The sequence below is a fragment of the Ambystoma mexicanum genome, chromosome 1q (assembly GCF_040938575.1).
Source record: "Ambystoma mexicanum isolate Mex_15411 chromosome 1q, UKY_AmexF1_1, whole genome shotgun sequence".
NCBI lineage: Eukaryota > Metazoa > Chordata > Amphibia > Caudata > Ambystomatidae > Ambystoma > Ambystoma mexicanum.
Window position 1 is genome coordinate 1,204,718,394 of NC_090922.1, and position 20,882 is coordinate 1,204,739,275.

The following is a 20,882-nucleotide window of genomic DNA, read 5'->3' on the forward strand; positions in this document are numbered from 1 at the left end:
CCAGTCGGTAAGACGTTTAGACAGGCTTTTAGAAAAGTTCTCATCAGTAATTTATCGGGATATTTCTTGCAATACGCCATCGGTTCTTTTAATTTGTTGGTGTTCATGGGAAGGTGTTCAAGAATTTTACAAGATGATACTGACTCAATGGTATTAATCCAGTCCCCACATTCCAGTTTTGTTTTTATCCTGGTTGGGTTGTCTTTCAGTTCTGCTTCTGTACATACAATTTGATGTTTTTGGTCCTCAGCCCACTTATTCATAGTTTGATTAGAACCTTTTTCCAGTTCTGATGCCATTATTTGGTAGATTTCCAGGCTCTCGGGATGAATGATTTTCCTATATAACTGAAGAGAGCTGTGGTCCACAACTGCCTTCAACGACAGAAGGCCAAGTTCACGCCTGATTGGGGCAATCGGAGTTGAGTTTGGTAGGTCCAGGACGGCTCTCCATATGTAACCCTCCAATTTTTGCCAAATTAGAGGAGGAATGGAGGGTATGGCATCCATGCCATAAGTCAGTGATGGAACAATCTTTGCCTTGTAGTAATTTATGGCCGGTTGGAGGGAGAACTTTCCGTATTTTCAGTCAACCATTCTCAACTGTGCTGTCAAACATTTGGTTTTTGACCATAGATTGACTTGCATACTGCTCGCTTTCTTCGAGCTGTCCACGAACACTCTCAGGTATCTGAAGGAATCCACCACTTCGATTTGTATCTCGTTCAGGTGCCAGTGGAAACGCTCCTTTTTTTTATGGCCCTTTTTTGCAGAATCATTATCTTTGTTTTGGATTTGTTGATCTCCAAGTTGTTTTCTTGAATATATGATGATAAATTATCCAATTGACGTTGGAGACCCACCTGGGTCAAATCAAGTAGGATTAAATCGTCTGCATACAGCAGTCTTGGGATATGAGTCACACCTATTTTGGGAGGGAATGATCTGATCTTGTTTTGGCTGTCCTTAAAATCTCCTAGGAATGATATAAACAAAGCTGGGGCCAGGGGGCATCCTTGCTTTACTCCTCGACATGTTTGAATATGTTTCGATGTAAGGCCAGCGTTGTTTAGGCGGACTCTGATGGAAGTATCTCTATGGAGGCTGACTATGGGCTCTAAGATTGTATTCGGACAGTCCCATGTCTTCAATTTCGCCCAGAGTTTCTGCCTATCCACTCGATCAAACGCTTGAGATAAATCAACAAAAGCAAGGAAGACTCGAGGGCCACCTATCAGAACTTTTTCTTTAAGTATCGTCAGACACATGATGTTTGCGCTGGTACTTGCATTTTTCTGAAAACCAGTCTGTAGGGGATCGTAGCAGTTTGCTGAGATCGCCCATTTCCGGAAGTGACACAGAAGGGAAGAGGCGAAAATCTTCCCAATGACGTCCAGAAGAGCTATTGGTCTATAATTCACAGGGTCGTCTCTGAGGCCTTTTTTATAAATGGGAACGATCAACGCTTGAGACCATGATTCCGGTACTGTTTTCTTTTCCCTGCAGAGTTTAAAGATCGCACTTATAAGATTTGACCATTCGACTGGATGTTGTTTTAGGTCACAGTTTGCTAGGCCGTCCGGTCCAGCTGCTCTTGATGAATTTAATTTCATTATTATGTTGTTGATATCGCTCTCATCTGTCAGGTCCACCCATGATGAGTCCACCGCTCTGATGAAATCCTCCTTGTTTTCTTCTGGTTCTTGGAACAGATTTGAGAAGTGTGTAATCCAGTTTTCTTCTGAAACTGGATTTATCATGTGTGATTTTGAGACCTTGTTTGGTTTATTTATCACTGCCCAAAAGTCACGAGATTTTTTATTAGCTAGTGGTTTCAGCATCAGTTCAGCGTCGGCTTGATATAAAAGGTTTCTTGAATTTTTCAACCATTGTTTGTAGTCTCTGGTTTCCGTTTTTAGAGTTACCCACAATGATGGTAGATTTGCACTTTTTGCTTTCCTTCTTAGTTTTCTTAACGCTCTGCGTTTTGCGACCAAAGGTGCATTGTATTCGTGGGTATGGTCGATGAACATCATCTTCGGGGTTTTTCTTGGTTTCTTGAAGGCCACGAGAAGAGGAATGTAGCTTGATCTAGCCACATCGTCTTGCACTCTAAAATTCGAAGTTAGAATTGTGAACTGGTCGTTAAGTTTGGAGACGTCTGAGGCAATCATTCGTAAACGGGTGTGTTGTGAGTTTGTCTCAATTTCAGGCACGTAGGATTGCGAAAGAGTCTCCTGATGTTTACATTTGAGAAGTAGTAAATTATGGTCACTGTGCTTTGTTTTGATGACATTGAAGGAGACAATGTTACGATGTAGAGAGTCGGAGACGAAAATGTAATCAAGAGTTGCCGAAGATGCGTCCCGTTCCCAGGTCGGTAGCAAGGACTCCGAAATCGTCACTGAAGCCGAGTTGTATAGATTGCGAGATTTCATGGTTCTATTCCAGGCCAAACCCCTGTTTTGCGCGGTTGAATTAGTAGATCGATTTCTTTCATTTGAACTGGACGTTGCGCAGTTTGAATTAAGATCGCCACAGATCATGATATTGAAAAATTTGTAGTTTATAGAGATTTCGTCAATTGTATTCATTACTTCTTCACACATATTCACAGTTGAAGTCTTTTGGGGGTTCCAATACACGTTTATTATTGCTACCAGCTCTCGTGATTCGGGCTTAGTCTTGGAAGTTCTTGAATTCCATGCGGTTAGGACTGCCATAATTTCATATGTCCTATTTACCACCTTCATAATTGCTACCCCGGAACCAATCCTAGTTGCTGTCAGTAGCCCCGATGAGGGACGGCCAAGTGGTCCCTTGTGTGCTGGTGATATTTCAATAGAGTAGCCATCGAGTGCCGGTTTTTCACACAGCCAGGTCTCTTGAAGGCAAATGATGTCGTAGCCACTGAGATCATGGCAGTCAGAGTTGGTAAGGTGTACATGTCCCCTAGTGTTCCAAGATGCTATACTTAAAGTATTGTTTTTTGGCATTATCGCAGACGTATGGGATGCGGGTAACATTGGCTTTGCATCCCTTGGTGATTGCTATTTTGCTTGCCCTGGCGTTAGAATGCTGCGGAACCAGCTCCATTTATCCTTCTTTGTTTCATTTTCTGTTTCATGGTGGGTTCGATCGGTTGCTTTTCTTCCTAATGGAGACTCAGTCCATGATGGTCTCCTTTCCTGGTCGCGAAAGCGTTCTGATTGGGCTTGATCTGTATCTCGAACAGACTTATAATTTTGTCTCCTCTCTTGTCTGTAATCAAATCTTTCGTCTCTTCTTGACTTATTCGGCCACTGGGATGAAGATTGAGGACTTTGGCCTCCTCTTCCAGATCTATATAGGTCTTCGGTTCTAGATTTGAACCTATAGTTAATTTTTGGGGAAGTCCTGTGGGAGTATCTTGACAAGTCTTTCTGGATCAACGTCGAGATCTCAGAGACTGAACCCTAGGTGTGCTAGTTCCAAATAGGCGTCTTGAAGGAGATCTTTCAAAGCTCGTTGTTTGATATGCAGATGCGCCTTTGCTAGTTTCTTACTGTGGTAAGGTTCTATAAGTACGAAATCGTCTGATTTTAAGTTTTGGAGAGTTTTAGTCTTTTTGAGTATTTTCAGCACCGTATTGCGATTTAAGACCATATACTGGTCCGCTGAGGATGTTTGCTCTATCTTAAAAAGACGTGTCTTCGATAGGGAAGGACCACTCTGTCTCGCACGATCGTCTCTGATGTTTCTCTGTGGACTCTTTTTCCAAGAAGAGTCAGGCACTAAGTCTGTAGATTGTTTTGGAGTGTTGCGAGTTATCGAAACTGGAACACCGATGGGGTCTATTTCTCCGGGGTTTTTTTTTTTTATCCGGTCTTATTTTTCCGGGTTTTTTTTCTTCCGTTTTTTTTTCTTGCGTCAGAGCATTAGAAACATCAATAGGCTTGATATTTTGAACCTGAACACCTTTCGTGGCCGTAGGGTTCATTGAGATCACCTTAGTTTCATCTAAGTGCTGACTTAGGTCCATTAGTGGGCTCTGGGTTATAAATTCTTCGACCGATCTCGGAGAGGAAGACGTACAAATTACTGAATTATTTGCGCTTCCATTTGGCTCAGGTAGAGTCGTGATTTCTTTTACTCGTTCTGTTTGTTTGTTTTTTTTTTACCATCAGAGGGTCCAGAGCCGAGGTTATTTGGTCTCCGTTTTTCCTCGGTTCGTTTCTCTTTACGATTCTCAATAATGGTTTGCTATTAATGGCAGGTGTTACTGATTTTAGTATTTCACTCATTTTCTGTTGGGTAGACACTGTTGTGGTGGTATAAGGAAGCTCTTCTGGTTGCCTAATAAAGACCAGAGCTGGGTCTCGAGGCACGGTTTGCCCATCCGTCTGAGATTCCTTGCCACTGTAGCTGGGGAGGCTTGTTTTAAACAAGACAAAACGTCTTCTATCCTGCTCAGCTTTTCGTCCCAAGTGTCGGTTCGGTCTTTGTTTTTTTGGTCTAGTGCTGTGATAAATCCTTCAACAAAAATCAGTTTGCTATGCATCATTGCGGTTAAAACCGTACTGTCTTTCAATGAGTCATTAATTGCTTCATAGAGCTTACAAAAAGGGGCCAAAGCAATGGTGATAGCTGACATGATGATTGGGAGGTCTGTTTTTTTTGAAGAAGAGTCTTTATTTCCTGGAGTCGCAATTTCACTCAGTCTTCGATTTTTTGGGGGAGATCTAGGGCGAGAGGTTTGTTGGGGTGCTTGGTTTATCACATACGGGAGAGCGTCGGGATTAAAAGTCCCCACATCTGAAAACCGACGATCTGGCAGGGGACAAATATCTGGAGACATCACATATGGACTGGATTGTCGGTCTGGGAGTTTTTTAGGCGTGGACGAGATTTGTAAGTCCTGTATAAAGGTTTTGGGGCTAGATGGTTTAGAGGCCCCTTTCAGATTGGCCTCCGGCGTGTGTGATTTATCCATAGATAGTCGACTGTCCTCCTCTGGGTTGGTGCTTTTTAGATTTTCACCTCTTTCACTGTTCGAATCGATCCTGAGTTGTTTACTTGGTTCGCCCCTTTCAGCTAGCCGTTCATTTCTTGGGGGTTCCTGGACTTCGTTCTCCCCCCTCGGTTGGATGCTTTCAACTGTTTGTATCTGTACCTGGTTTGGCAGACCCGACATTTCGTGGGTTAATTTCCGTGATTTGCTCATCGGCGGTAGATCCTGGATAGCCTCTAGCATTTCGGCTTCCGATAGTTCTTTTGTTTGCTCAATTTTTTTTTTAAATTGTTTATTTATAAAGTCTTTCAGGGCGCTTGACAAAAGAGGGGCCGGTAGGGCTAACTTCCCTGTTTTTCTGGCTCTGTGTCCTTTTACTTTGACATTTGAGGAGTATGTTCTCTTTCTCTTTTGGGTTTGTTTTGGAGGTTCCTGTGGAAGTTTAGTTAACGGTTCCGATATCGTGGCTGTTTCCACTTGGAGGACACTTGTCAAATCCAAAAGCGAGTCCGTCAGCAGCACTACGCATGAATTACCTTGATGGGTGGGCAAGTTCTTTGGGAATCCACACAACGTCACCCCCTCTACAACCACAGTTCCCTGTGTGGCACATTTATCACCGGCTATTTCTTGGGGGAACAAATGAGGGTTTGTTTTATTCAAGAATGTATCTTGGGAGGCATGGTACTGGGCCGCCACTGCCACCGTACTTGTTGTTGAATTTGTGTTTAACAATGGATCCGTCGTAAATCCCTTGATGGGGCCCCTTGATACCGGCATTGAGAGGACATCGTCCTGGGCGGGCTCTGAGCTCGCGATTTTCACCACACTCGCGTCCTGGTGTCCCGGAAAATCCACCGCCTGGATAGCGGTCGTGCTGCTTCCCGCGGCCGCACTCCCCCCGCCTACGGCTGGATGCACAGGTGCCTGGGTCGCCCGTCCTCGGACGGGAGAGTCCCGAGCACCACTCGTCTCGATTCCGAGACGGGGAGGCAGAGCCTGCCGGGCAGGGGGCTGATTGCGATAGCCAGCGTGAGAGGGTAGCAGCGGCTGTAATCCATTGGGAAGCGATGCGTCTTGGGGTCTCCCCCCGCGAGTCCATGTCGCCGGAGAAACCGAGGATACAGGTATGTCTGGTAAAATGTTTTTGATTTTGTTTGATTCGGTGATTTGGCCGTGTAGTTCTAATGTTCTTTCTTTTAAGTCCCCTTCTGAGTCTGAGATTTCCAAGGCATTTATAGACGTGTCAGTCAGGGGGATTGATTGCGAGTCTATTGATTCAGTGGAAAAGTTCGAGGCGCTTGGAAGTCCTGCCTCAAATCCGGCCACAGTCCCTTGGATATATTCGGGTCTTTGTTCACTGATTCCTGTGGTCCCTGTGATCCCTGAGGCTTGGGTCGGGAAAAGAATAATATTCACTGCATTTAATGAGGTTTTAGTAATTGGAGAGACGACTATCGTTGCTTTTGATGATAGTCGCTGTTGTTTTTGTTTTTGAATAGTTAGCGTAGATTTAGGGTTTGTAGTATTACATTTGGTTGATTTCAGAGAACTTCGTAAAATTCTAGGGAATTGCTCCTGAGGAGGTAGGTTTGTTGTATCGGTATTAGTGGGTTGATAAGACTGGTGAGACTGGATCTCCGATATTTCAGTCTGATTAAATGTCTCTCTCACCTCCATTGTCCTCAGCTGTCGGCAGCGGACTGCAGAAGACTGCTCTCCCTCTGCTCTCGCTCCGCTCACCGCTCCGCGAAGAATGGCAGGTTTAAGGCACTTCAGGCAGCGTAGAAAGCGTAAAAAGACTGCAGAAGACTGCTCTCCCTCCGCTCACCGCTCCGCGAAGAATGGCAGGTTTAAGGCACTTCAGGCAGCGTAGAAAGCGTAAAAAGACTGCAGAAGACTGCTCTCCCTCTGCTCTCGCTCCGCTCACCGCTCCGCGAAGAATGGCAGGTTTAAGGCACTTCAGGCAGCGTAGAAAGCGTAAAAAGACTGCAAAAGACTGCTCTCCCTCTGCTCTCGCTCCGCTTACCATTTTAAGATCCAAAATCTCAATGCTCTCTGTACTCATGGACATAACACATTTCAGATGCAATTTGTTTTGATTAAGAAACTGATGGAACAATCGAAGCTCATCTAGACTCCCTTGCCAAATTAAAAAAACAAACCATCTATAAAGCGGAGCCAGATGGCTATATTGTCAATCTGTTTATTATGTGGATTGTTTAGAACAAACACTTCTTCCCAGTACTCTATCAATAAATGTGCTTATTTTGGTACATACTGTGTACCCATTGCAGTGCCTATCAATTGGAGATAGAAGTCACCATTAAATAAGAAAAAATTGTGCTCAATAACAAAAATGGCCACTTCTAAGAGTACCTCATTGTGCCTTCTGAAGGTAGCAGACCTATTTCTCAGAAAAAAATGTATCTACTCTTATACCGTTTATATGCTTAATAACTGTATACAATGATGCGACATTGAGAGTAACCAAAATAAAACCTCCTCCCATGCTATAGCTTACAATCTATTCAAGACATCACATGTATCTTTAACAAAGCATGGTAAGGTTTTCCAAGAGAGGCAAGAAAGTAATCTAAGGTTGACATAGGTTCAGTTAAGGAGCCAATGGAACTAACAATAGGTCTACCAGGTGGTACAGACTGATTGTTATGCAGTTTTTGCAATATGTATAAGGTCGCAATGGTGGGGTGTTTAATATTTAAAAATTGATATTCATCTTTGTTGATAAATGATTCCCCAAACCACTCATCAAGTAAGGAATTCATAGAAATCTTGAAATTTTCTGTAGGATCTTTGCTAAGATTTTGATAGCAATCTTTGTCCCTGTGATGCTTTTAAGCCGCTTGTGCATAACCACCTTGGTCTAGAGTACTACATTGACACCTTTATCTGCAGGCTTAATAACCCAAACTTTGATTTATGCACAGATACTTAAGGCAGTGTATGTCCTTTTGTGACATATTTGTGGGGGTATTGAACAAGTTGACCTATGTCAGATCTGCTTTCACTTGACTTTCAAACTGTATGATCATTTTATCATCACTTAGTGTTGACATAAAATAAGATTTAGGTATAAAAATCACTGTACCTATTATGCAGGTCAGAAAATTCACTACTGTGACCAGTCAAGCCTAATTCCAATTCTAAATCTGCAAAACAGGGATCAGCCTCTTACTCCCGGACACTCATGGCATGAACCTCTGGGACCTGAGGTGGTGATTTCACATTGGAATTTAGAAAATGCGTTCTTAAACATAACTTTGTACAAAATGTAAGTACATCAATTAAAATGCCAACTAAATATGTTGATCAGGAACAAAAGATAAGCCTAACTCAAGTAATTGGCAGGTTTGATCATCAGTTGTTGTACTAGATTGTGTTAGATTGAGTACTGTATTCCTATTGGGAACCTCCACTGGGATTACTTTTGTGACCGAGTCAGAATTTGGGTCGGATTCTATTTCCAGGCTTGTTGTCCTCTTCCTCTTGTCCTCTGCTCTTATTTCTTCCTCTGTCTCTCATGTCTGGTCAAAGACTTTTCTCTTTTGGACATTCTTTGAACTTGTCTTTTTCTGAATAGATCATCCTCATCTCTTCTAAAAAATCTTGCTTGTTTTTCACACATGCTGAAACAGATGCAGAAGGAACCAGTTCCTTTTCTGTTGAACTGATGTCAGAAGACTCTGATACTGCAAATTCTGAAGTTGACCTAGGGGGGATAGTCATGACATTTTTATAGAGAGCATCAAACTTCTTGGCAAAGGTGTATATTCTGCCACTATTATAATCCACGTGATCTCGTTGGAATTTACGTATCTTGCACTGATGACTCCCATCTTGATAGCTTCGTAGTTTTTCATTTAACTATTTTTGGAAAGATTTCACCATATCCTGATCTTGTACATTCATTATTTTTTTCCAGGAGATCAGTTATTTCTTTAGTTAACTATGTGTGGTGAATTTAAGCATATTTGGACAGGATGCGGAGCATATGCTGGGAACATTCCGTTAAATCCAGTTCCTATTCCTTTAACATCTCACTATTTTTCTCTTCATAAGTAGGGAAAGTGGAAATGCAAAGTCCTCTAGGAACCAACTTGGTATCAACATATCTTTCCAGCATGGTAAATTCCCACCACTTTGAAAATTCGTTGTGCTGTAGTTTCTCTAACTTCTTAAGTGTATTCAACGTATATAGATGTGCTCGTTTTGGTATGCAGCTGATTATTTCCATTAGCTGTTAAATTTGCACCTGGCTCAAATGCCAAATCAGTGAATTTCAAGGGATTTTCCATTGAAAGTACTGAATCCATTGTGCTCAATTAGGGAGGAGTCAAAAAGAGGTTCACTGGGTGCACAATACAATATATTGCAAAGAAATGTTCACAAGGAGGAAACAACGTGCATTTAAACCTCTGTAACAAACATGAACAACTCAGGATACTTTACATGTATTTGTGCAGACTTCAAAAGGAAACATGTGCATAGAATAGGGTCACGGGGCGACAAAATTATATCGGAAAACCATTCCCTCAATTAAAGCCCTTGTGCTCAGGGACGTAATTACAGCAAAATGCCAGAGGTAGCGGGAGTGACTTTAGACGAACCTTGGCCTCTGATGACATCACAGGAAGTGATGTAATTTGACCCATCCCAAAGTGACATCACAGGAAGCGATGGAACACGACCTTTCACCCCTTGACAAAACAGGAAGTGGCATCACATAGCATTATTCCTAAGTACACTACAAGAAATATGGTTGCAATATCACTGAAATGTGAAATCCATTTCATACAAGAATGGATCACCATATATATCGTTAATATCAGTGTGCATAGGCCCATTTTATGAAATTACTGTGAATGCAAGCAGATGTCCAAGGCCAAATGATAATGATGTATTATTATAGCACTTATGATTAAGCACTTTACATAGAACAAATATGCATACAATATCACCCAACCTATGTTGGTACTCATTTATCAACCTCAGAAGGATGAAAGGCTGAGTTGGCCTTCCCGGTATTCGAACCTGCAAACTGCAGATCACACACACATCGCAGCAGCACGTGCTCAACCCCCTGAGCTAGCTTAACAGCTATAGCTAGTTTACTGGCTATAGTAAAATTAGCAATTACATGTCTGAATGTACTGAAAGTCAGAAATCAAATTACACTTTGTAGTGGATACCACTAAACTGATAACTGAGATTTAACAGCAGGCCAATTCATCTGCAGGTCTGGTGCAAAGTTGGCCACATGTCAAGCCTGCGTGGATCTACTTCTAAGGCTTCAGAGGATGGCAAAATATATACCATTGGGAGGGTTCATAACTGTGTTAGAGAACTTAGAGTAGCACAGGGAAAGCACCACACTCACACTGCATCACGTAGTCTGGGCACTTGTTACCTCCGACATGCAAACAAACATCCTGAACAGCATGCCATGGAAATAGGAAAGATAGGCACATTACAACAAAGCATTAATTGTGGCACAATGAAATTAAGGGCCACTTGATGTGCTAGGGTCAAACATTTCTACACTGTACATAAGATTTTAAGCACAAGGATTTCTTTCAAGTGACCGAGCACACCGAAATGGAATGTCTTGTGATGATCGTAAAGAGACAACAGCAGGAAAAAAACATGCTACGACTGCAACTTGCGAAAAGCAAAAGACACAGGGCCTGATTCACATAAGCGTTTTATAATGGCACAATCCCATGGGAAAACGCTTTGTGAATCAGGCCCGTAATCCGAAATGGATGCTTATTCTACTCTAAATGCTTTTGGGAGGGTTTTGTCCTCATTGTGAATTTGAGGTGTTTCAAGAACAAACTAAATCAGTGACTCACCCCCTGCAGCGCGCCTGAAATAAACCTTTCATGAGTTTAGAAATTATTGTATGGAATTCCTGAAAGACAAATGATTTGTTATTCCTATTATTTTTTATTTAAGGTCACTGTGCAAAGTGTTACACTTGTGTAACCCCCTGTTTTTTTTTTTTTTTATTAAAGAAGCCTGGACAAGAAAGCCACCCAGTCTAGAAACAAAGAGCCACATGGAACTGGCCACAGCCCAGGAGCTTCAATTTGTAAAAAAACTTTTAAAAATTCAAATACATTTAAAAAAAAAAAAATGTAGTGGTAGCAGGGAGACCACGGGGGTAGCAAGCAACACCACGGGGGTAGCAAGTGAGACCTCTGGCCACCCCAAATGACGTCTCCGCTCGTGCCTATGAATTGCCACCGTTCAGCATTGAAACAAATGCACTTCTCATACTATGTTACTTTGCTTCCTGAAAACTCTTGCCAAGCGTTGCGTGCGCCAGCAAAAAATGGGTTTACAAACCGAAACAACAGCTGCTCATTAACTTCGCGTGCACCCATTGTTTAAGAATCATCATAGCCTCTCAAGAGGTGTGTTCTCACATCTGTTGGTTCCCATGAGCCGAGAAAAAATACAAACCACAAAGGAAAGCAGTTGTTTAATGTGTTTGAAGTTATTTAAACTGTACATTTTACATCAGCCAGTCCAGAGATGGGTGACATGCTGTGGCACGTGCCACATGTCACATTTGGCTCCTACCCCTTCTCAAGGAAAGAGCGTGATAAACCACTCACCAGATGGGCACTGCCAAGCACAAAATGTTAGCGAAGTGCAAGAAAAAGCATCCTCGAGCACGAAGGTTACAAAATAGGTATTTATTTCCTCACCAAAATCGAACAAAAAGAGTAGATGTTTCGCTGTTTACACAGCTTAATAATGGAACGAACACACAAAACAGCAGTGACTATATATCCCACTTTGTAACAACTACATTTCCCATGTTTCTAGTGCAGATATTGTAGTCTATATAAAACATTGGAAAAAGACGCGATACGTGCAAAGTGACAGTGCTAAAGAGATACATAAAGTGCATAGTGCCAATGATGTCAACACATCTATAATATATAATATGTACATATTATTTGGCAAGTTCAAAGATTTATAAAATGCAAACTGCCTCTTTAATACCCTCTTGGGCGTGTGACATTACCTGATAAAGTTGCTATGCACGTGGAAGCTGGGACTTTCATCCAGTTCTTCTTGGGATAGTCGTTCCTATGAGAGTCTGACCATTCCACAATATATCCATCTACAAGCATTGGGGGTGTAATGGGGGGATTCCAAATGATAACGATTCTACCATCATTGCTTGCATTCGCTACCACACTTTCTGGAAAAGGCAATCCTGGAAACACAAACAAGAAAACATATGAAATACATGAGGATTCTTGTTTTAATTTGAAGAATTTGAAATTTTGTCCAGTAAGAGTACATGCCAACAAAAACATAGATATTGAAATCAGGTAAAGACATACTCGCTCATCTTATTTGTGGCTGATGATTACCTAAAACAGTGCCACTACTATTCACTCACTTACTTCTTCATTAGTGATGATGCTTTAATTACAGTAACAGCATATAGAGGTAGACTAACAATGCTGGGGGCACCTAAAAAGTCACCACTGTATCAGGAGCAGGGGGAGTGATGCAGTCTATACAGTCGGACTGGCCTGCTGTACACTAGTAGGGTCCATGGACTTTTGGCAGGATTTATGCTATGAATATAATGGTGAATTTATTAATTGGAGAAGCGTAAACATTTCCTATGATTATTTGGGAGCGACTGAGCATAGCGAGGGAGTCTTATCAAACCAAGGGTGGTTTGACCACGAGGGGGGGTCCCCCATTCATAGAATTATTTTCATATAATGGCTTAAAATTGTGGATTTTACAGCAAACTTTATGTGACAAATTGGGTTAGAAGCTAAACAATGTACAATCCATTTTGTAAGGAAAAACATGAAAAATCCAATAGCCACCAATAGCCTAATTCGCAGAAGCGTTTTATAACCCCATTGGAAAACGTTCTGTGAATAAAGGCCCAATTCATCAACAGTGCACAGGAGCACTTTCCGATAAATGTTCATGATGCTTTCACCCACAATACTTGCCACTATTCTGCCAGTTAAAACACACATTTTCGTTCTGGCCGTGCCCCCACATGTATTTGCTGGCTGCACCATTATATATGCCAACATGCCTACATCAAAGCATACTCCTGTTTGCTTTGCCCATAATGCCAGTAATGATACTATAAGAATCCAGTATCTCTCTGTACAAAATACTTCTGTTGACCTTTCTCATAATACTAGTAAAAAATTGCCATGCACTGTAGGAGAACATTTCCATCATGGCTGCACTATTATGACTCCATAAGAAAAGCCATGATGGCTTTCCCCTTAATGACAGTAAAAATGTCGTGCCTCTGTAAGAAAACATGGCCATACTGGCTGCACAAGTAATCGTACCCTAAAATCTAACCCTTTTATCACTGCATCACTTTCAATGACACCCCCAGCTACAAGATGACATTGAAAAAATAGATCCAACATCAATGAGGCTAGATCACAAGTCACACCCTCACACTCATAGGCTTTTAAAATCCATTTAATATTGTTTTTTTTTAAACTTTGTTTATTGAGGGGAACAATTCACAGCAAGACAGTTCTCATAAACAGTACAGTATAGCATATGTATAATATCGACAGTGGCATATATCAGTGGCAGTAAGACAGGTATCGTCACCTAAGGCGACGGGGTAGGTGTTACATCAGAATCGGACATCAAATCACATAGATAGTAGAGACCATATATCTTTAGGACGACAGGGTGTCGGGACGGATAAAACAAAGAGTTCCTTGTCATCGTTCACCATACACAAGTCTTTCAGGAAATTGGATCGGGTAGGCCCTGCAGTGGATTTCCAGCATTTGAGGATGCAGCGTTTGGCAATAATACATGAGATGTTAAATAGTCTCCTCGTGGTCTCCTTCACCTTCCCAATGTCACCAAGCAGGTATTTTAGGGGGATAGGGCGGCTGGGATCGCCGTTATCTCTTCAAGGAGCTCAGCCACTTCTCGCCAAAAGTTCGCGATAACAGGGCACGACCAGTACATATGATATGCCCCAGCATCAGGAGCGCCACATTTCAAACATGTCCCTGTGCAACCCTCCACAAACTTAGCCAGTCTAGCCCGGGAGTAATGTAGCTGATTCAGTATTTTAAATTGGATCAGTCCGAGTCCAGAGTTCATGGAGACCAATTTGGTCAGTTGACAATATCGGCCCATCTCACGTCATCGATCTGAGTACCCACATCCGGCTCCCAGGTTTCTCTGATAGTGTTTCGTGAGGGGGAGTGTGATTGCACCAGGGTGTATAATGACGAGATTCCTTTGCCATGACCATCCGTCGTCACCATGGCTCCGATACACTCATGTGCCTGGGGTTCCACCGGGAAGGAGGGCCATTTGGCGGCAAAAGCGGTTCTCATACGATAGTATTGGAGACATTTAAGCTGACCCCCCTCCAATCGCCCTCGTGACATCTGCGAGTTCACAGAACGTGCCATCAGGGAACATATCTCGTAACCTGAAGAGTCTATTCGGGTCGCAGGTCTGCTGAAGGGCCCTGTCGAAGGTCGGGGAAACACTGGAGAAGTTCCACAGGGGTATATCTGGGTCATAGGGGACTTCCAGCCCAATCCTTTTATAGACCCTGGACCACGCCCGTGTAGTGACGTATACTGGGTCAAAAGGGCAGTTGTTGCTATAGGTGGGGTTCAAAAGGATGGAACGTATATCATTAGGGCGGACTGCGTGCTTTTCGAGAAGAATGTGTGGGGCAGTGTCCTCGGGGTCAAACCAATGTTTTACAAATTGTGCCTGTGCTGCTATGCAATACAATTCAAAATCAGGGGCCGCGATACCACCTTGTGAGTATGGCTCCACCATTTTATCCCACCCCAACCTAGCAGTTTTACCGTTCCAAATAAAGGAAGATGCCAGTGACCTAAGTTTGACAACAAAAGGGTTTACCGGGCCATATCGGGATGTTATTGAAGAGGTACAGGAGTTTGGGTAATACAACCATTTTAAGTAGGGCCACTCGGCCGTATAGGGACAGAGGGAGGTTAGCCCATAGGTGGAGCTTGGTCGAAAGGGTGAGAAGCAGTTCGTCATGATTGTGTGAGTGCAGCAGCTGTCTATCTCTAGCCACCATTATGCCCAGGTATCTCACCAGTGTGGGGGAAGGCTTAGATAGGTCACCCGTATTATGGGTCAAAGGAAAGAATTCGGATTTGGGGACATTGATTTTGTATCCCGAGTATTCCGAGAACTTGTGTATGTCAGCCATAATGTGTTGCACATTCTCATGTGGGTCCCGGACATACAACAGGGTATCGTCCGAATACAGAGATATGATCTGGGGAGGGCCAGTCATCCTGAGTCCTCTATGCGAGTGGTGTTGACGAATGCATTCCACCATTGGTTCAATAGTGAGGGCAAACAGAAAAGGGTAAAATGGGCAGCCCTGCCTGGTCCCCCTGTGTAGATGGAAAGAAGGGGACAGGGTGTTGTTGGTTAGGACCTTGGCGGATGGTTGAGTATATAGCAGCCGAACGCATTTAATAAAATACGGCCCAAGTCCAAACCTCTCAAGTACAAGGAAAAGGTATGTCCAGGAGACGGAATCAAAGGCCTTTTCGGCATCGAGGGCTACTACGGCCGCCCTAGCCTCCGGGTCTATCTGCGCCAGCACATTGAACAGTCGTCGAAGGTTTAAAGCCGTGGATCTAGTTGTTATGAAGCCGGCCTGATCAGGGTGGACCAGGATCGGCATGTATGGAAGGAGCCTTGTGGCCAGTACTTTAGCGAAGATTTTCACATCAGTATTGATTAGGGAGAGGGGCCTGTAAGAGTCCATCTCCTGTGCTGGTCGACGTGGCTTCAAAAGGACCGTAATAATTGCCTCACGCATCGAGTCTGGAAGGACACCACAATTCATGGCCTCCTTCCATACTTTCAGTAACAGTGGGGCCAATTCGCCTTGGAATTCTTTGTACAGTTCGGCAGTCAAACCATCCGAGCCAGGGGCGCGGCCACCAGATAAAGATTTTATGGCCTCGTTTAGTTCTCAATACTCCTGGGTTGATCTAAAATGTTTCGCGTGGTTCCAGTGAGTGTTGGGAGATCGACGGAGTCTAGATATCTGAACGTGTCTTCCCTAGTTTTAACATTGTGATCAAAGTATAAAACGGAGTAAAAATCAGCAAACGTGGCATTGATATCGCATTCTTTATTGACCGTGACCCCAGCTGGATTCTGAATACTAGCGATTGGGTTAGGGTGCCTATCTGTTTTAAGCATGCTGGAAAGAAATCTTGCCACCCTATTGCTCTCCCCGTATGTGCGGGCCTTAGCCGGGGAAGCCTTGTACAGAACTTCCCTATTGGCTAGTTCGTGAAAGTCCTTGAGGGAAGCGTGTATCTTAGACAGGGTTTCTTTGTTCAGTGTGGTACTATATTCCATCTGTAGTGCATCTATTGCAGCTTCAGTCGCACCCAGTTCCCTCCTCACCGCTCTCAGCATACCTGTAGATTTACCCAATATAGTACCCCGGACCCAAACCTTGAATGCCTCCCAAATGGTAGTATAGGTGCTCACAGAACCCTCGTTCAACTCCAAAAACTCCTCGATTTCAGTATGTAAAGCCTCACAGATATTGGGGTCCCTAGGGATTGCAGAGGGCATCCTCCACCTTCTAGCCGGAGGCTGATGTTCAGTGTTATTGGCGAGTGGTCCGAGAGCGTGCGGGGGTGTATTGCACAGTCATCGATCTCAGCGGAGAGGGACGAGCTAATAAACCATTAATCTATATGGGCGTGGGAGTCGTGAACAGATGAGTAGAAAGTGAATTTCCATGGAGCCCTTACCAAAGGATTCGGCTCCTCCTACCAGGCGGATATTGTTTCGCCTGGAGCGAGATTCCAAGTCCTCTCACTTGTTCAGGGTTTTCTGCAGGTCTCCCTTCAACTGGGCAATATCACGGCCATGTTGTGCTATCGTGTCCTCATTAACTCCAATCCTGTTCTCCGCCTCCATAGTGCGAGCACTTTCCTTATCAACCCTAGCCTTCAAAGAGCTGATCGTGGCCCCTATGTCGTCCAGTTTGCTGTTCACTGCCAGGAATCCACTCTGGACCATTGTTAGTAGTTTGCCCACTCTCACCTCCATTGGGGACTCCAGCTGGCTGTCTAAGGGCTCAGCGGGTATATCGGCAGGCCCATGCCGCTGGGAAATGGCAAAGGAGTCCATCGGACCAGTTTTCTTGGAGCCCATACTTTTTTTCTCGCTGCGGCCCATGTGTCAGCTCTGTTGGGCTGCGTTGGGTGTGCCCACGCTCCGGCGCCCCGTGATAGGTAGTGGTTGGCGATCGCTGGCACTCAGGAGTGTGGCGTACACCGCTGACGAGTATACAAGAGAAAGGCACCAGGGCACCCACCTTATGATGTTACCGGCAGGCCCCAGCGGGTGAACGCAACCGGCCCACTGCCGTCGACAAGGCCCGACCCGGCAGTCGGTCAAGGGCAATCCGGAGGGCAGTATCGGAACAGGGAACGGGATGACAATCCTGATGAAAAGGGCAATGTTCTGACCAGACCAGGCGTGCGGTGTATATCCAGGAGGAGGATCGAGGGCCAACAGGATATATCCAACGGCAACTCAGAAAGGCGCAGAGCGCGGCCCCTCCCCCTTCCAGCCTGCACACGAGCCAGCACTCCCGGTCGTCGCGTGATTTCTTCTGGAGCCGTGGGCCGGATATGCCTCTGCCGCGTTCACAGTATAAGTTTGCAGTCCGATTTCTCAGGATTGATCCGGCGTTCCTTCATGAAAATCAGTGGAGTGATGCCGAAAGGCTCTCCACCGCCAAATGCAGGTGTTTATTGGCGTGTAGGCGGCCCCGAACAGGATTAATTTATAATAGGATATGTTACGGGCCGGAGCTCTCCCCTTAGGCCGGCCATCTTCGTCGTGCGCAACAGCGCTCCCCCTCCATTTAATATTGTTAAATCCTAATATTTGGCCTGCACACAGTATTCTCAGCTGCTGGGAGGACGTCTCACTCTCCCATCATGTGCATGATTCTGAACTACTGTCCCAACAGCGGGCGAATATCCATTACCCAGTGGTGGAAGCCTGACACATATATAACTCAAAAGAAGCAATATTCTTGGCCGTATTCCCCATTACCCCACCCTCTAAAAAGGGTGAAAGTCACAGGAAAGAAAGTGTCCAACAAAATGCACTGTTTGCATGTTTGATCATGCTAGCGGGGGTAGTATACCTCTGACACCCTGCAAGCCTGCCATTCTAATCAGTTTCCACTATTTGCACCTAACCGTAATGTCTCTGAACATAACACAAAAATCATGTGTGGCATGGGACATGCCCCTGCACCTATGTGCCTTTGCCACCAGACTAGGGTCAAGGGCAGAATGATTTATTTTACTACTATTACCACAGCGCATGCTACATGTTTGCTGAATTCATGCTTGCACAGTGCACAGTGCGCGCTGCATCAGGCTGACTGCACTCTAGGGGGCATCAACCACAACCTAATCAAGAGGCTACCGCTGAGTCCAGATTTTGCACAGAAGGTTGAGCTAGGAGTAGTAGTCCATGAGATAGCTTGCCGTCGACTGCTTGACCAGGACTGCCTGTGAGTGCAGGCTCATGACGTTTTTGGAATGTCCTCTATTGATTATGCTACCCTTCTAACATGTCATATGATAGATCAGGTGTCTGCAACCTGTGGCTTTCTAGATGTTTCGGACTACAACTCCCATGATTTTCATAGGGTTAATGGGAGGTGTTGGGGAGGACCCCAAGGTATGCCAGAGGGACACTGGAAGTCTGCAGACTCAGAGGGCCCAACACCCTCCCCAGGATACACAGAGGCCTCAGTCAACGGCAAGTTCAAATTGCGGTTTATTACAGACAAAACAAACAAGGATCAGCACAGGAACAGGAAAAATCCATTCACTTCTCACTCTTCCTCGGCTCGCAGATCGGTTTCACTTCCAAACAGCATCAGCATGATGTCAGAACTTGAGCCCTTCTCCAGGAAACCAATTTGGGCCGAATGATTGGGTATTGAGTATTCTTCCACCTATAGTGGACATTATTGATGTTACTCAACCGCCCCTCGCATGTGAGGCGGCTGGCCTGGTCCACCCCCAAGTCACTAACTATAACATTGTTGCAGTGTGATGGACATACCCTTGGTTCTTGCCCATTGCTACCCAACCCTAGGGTACTAAACTGTCATTGGCTAGAGCCTCAGGCCTGTGATCCACAAAGGTTCTCAGCTCACTGTGTACCTCTTCAAGGTAACAAGAATGACTATGTGTCTGCATTGTAACTTGTGTGTACCACCTTAGCTTCTGAGAGTGCTCTCCTGATCGGTGCAACACTTGTTGCATATTGTTGCATCCTTGTCGCTGTGTGTGTCTGGCGGCCTGGGCCCAGCTCTCCTTTCCCACCGTTGCTCGCTGTCCATTATCTGCTTCAGCCGCATCAAATGTTCAGAGACCACGGATTTAAGCTGTGCAGCTCTGAATTATGAGGATGTGTTCGCATTTTCTGTAGATGGTCCTTTTGTCGTCTGGGGGTTGGAATGTCATCCGTATCTCTTGATCTTGGCTGTGGGTCCTGTTTCACACGTCTTGCTCTCTGTCCAGCCTGAATCAGCTCAGCTCGTCTCTTGCTCTGAGGCCCAACGCCTGAGGTAATTTTCCTAAGCCTTATAATGCAGTTTCAACAGTGTCCATGCTATACTAAATTTCCATAGGTTAGTCACACATGGCTCTGGCAGGTCCCATAGGTGCTCCTGCTTTTCCATAGGGTTATTTGCATGTAAGCATCTGCAAGCTTTGCAGATCTCTTGTCTCTTGCGGTTTCTGTGTCGCTGTGTTTGGCTAATGGCAAAAATAATAAAAGCAATGACAGTATGTATATGTATCTGTCCTCTAACTATAAAACGGTATGCTTGTGTTCTTCATATTTTTGAGTGCTTGTTTGTGTCTCGAAGTGCGGATGGCATGTTTGCTTCAAGTCTAACGCTGCTATGTCATAGTGTCTCTAATGACGTCAGCAACATGGCTTCTTGGTGTTTAGTCCAAACTGTCCTTACAGCTGTCGTAAATCATGGTCTGTAGCTCTTGATCCACAAATGGATAGGTCTGTATGTTCCTCGAGCGATATGGCTGACTGAGGGGATACCTTTCAACATAGTACATCAATCATGGGTCCATTGGGAATTTGTCTGAAATAGAATGGGTGATTGCAGTGTTTTCTGGCCTTCTTCGTAATCTTCAATTTAGTAGGAGGGGGTGGCAGATTTCCCCATCCCTCTTCAGTCCCCCCTATGGTCGACCTGTCGACCACATCCTTCTATGACAGTCCTTTTGTTCTCGGCTGATATTGATATTTTATTTCTATCACGCTCATACACAAATGTTTCAGAGCGCGACAAGGCAAGGGAAGGGGAACAGGGGAGAACAAAACAGCGATCTTACTAGAGACATTGAGAACGCGCAAGTGCAGGGTAGAAGGGAAGGGGGAGAAGTGCATGGTAGGGGGAACAAAAGGAGAGTGCGGAGCGAGGAGGAAAAACATAAATAATAATAAATTAATAAATAAAACAGCAACAAACTATGGGAGTGCAGCCAGCAAGTGGCAAGTGCTGGGTGCAGCAGGCCGGGTAGGTCCGAAAGTGCAGGAAGAAAAGGGGAGGGCTGTATGGGTACAGATACAGATCCCAGTACAAGGGGTGGCCCGGAGGCAGTGCGTGAGGGTGGCAAGATGAGCAGGTACCTGGGCCCGGAGGACAGAGGGTGGCCAGGTGCATGGTGCCGAGGGAGAGTAGAATCAGCAGGGGAGAGGAGAGGAGAAGGCAAAAGCAAAGAGGAAGATCTTGA

At 44.6% G+C, this 20,882-nt stretch overlaps 1 protein-coding gene across 1 annotated transcript in view; it reads right to left on the reverse strand.

Annotated features, from left to right (window-relative positions):
- IL12RB2 (interleukin 12 receptor subunit beta 2) overlaps positions 1-20,882 on the reverse strand; it is a 632,737-nt gene that overhangs the window by 203,581 nt on the left and 408,274 nt on the right. The window contains exon 10 of the mRNA XM_069641943.1: positions 12,050-12,244. Coding sequence (XP_069498044.1) covers positions 12,050-12,244 — 195 coding nt within the window. The remainder of the gene's footprint in view (positions 1-12,049; positions 12,245-20,882) is intronic.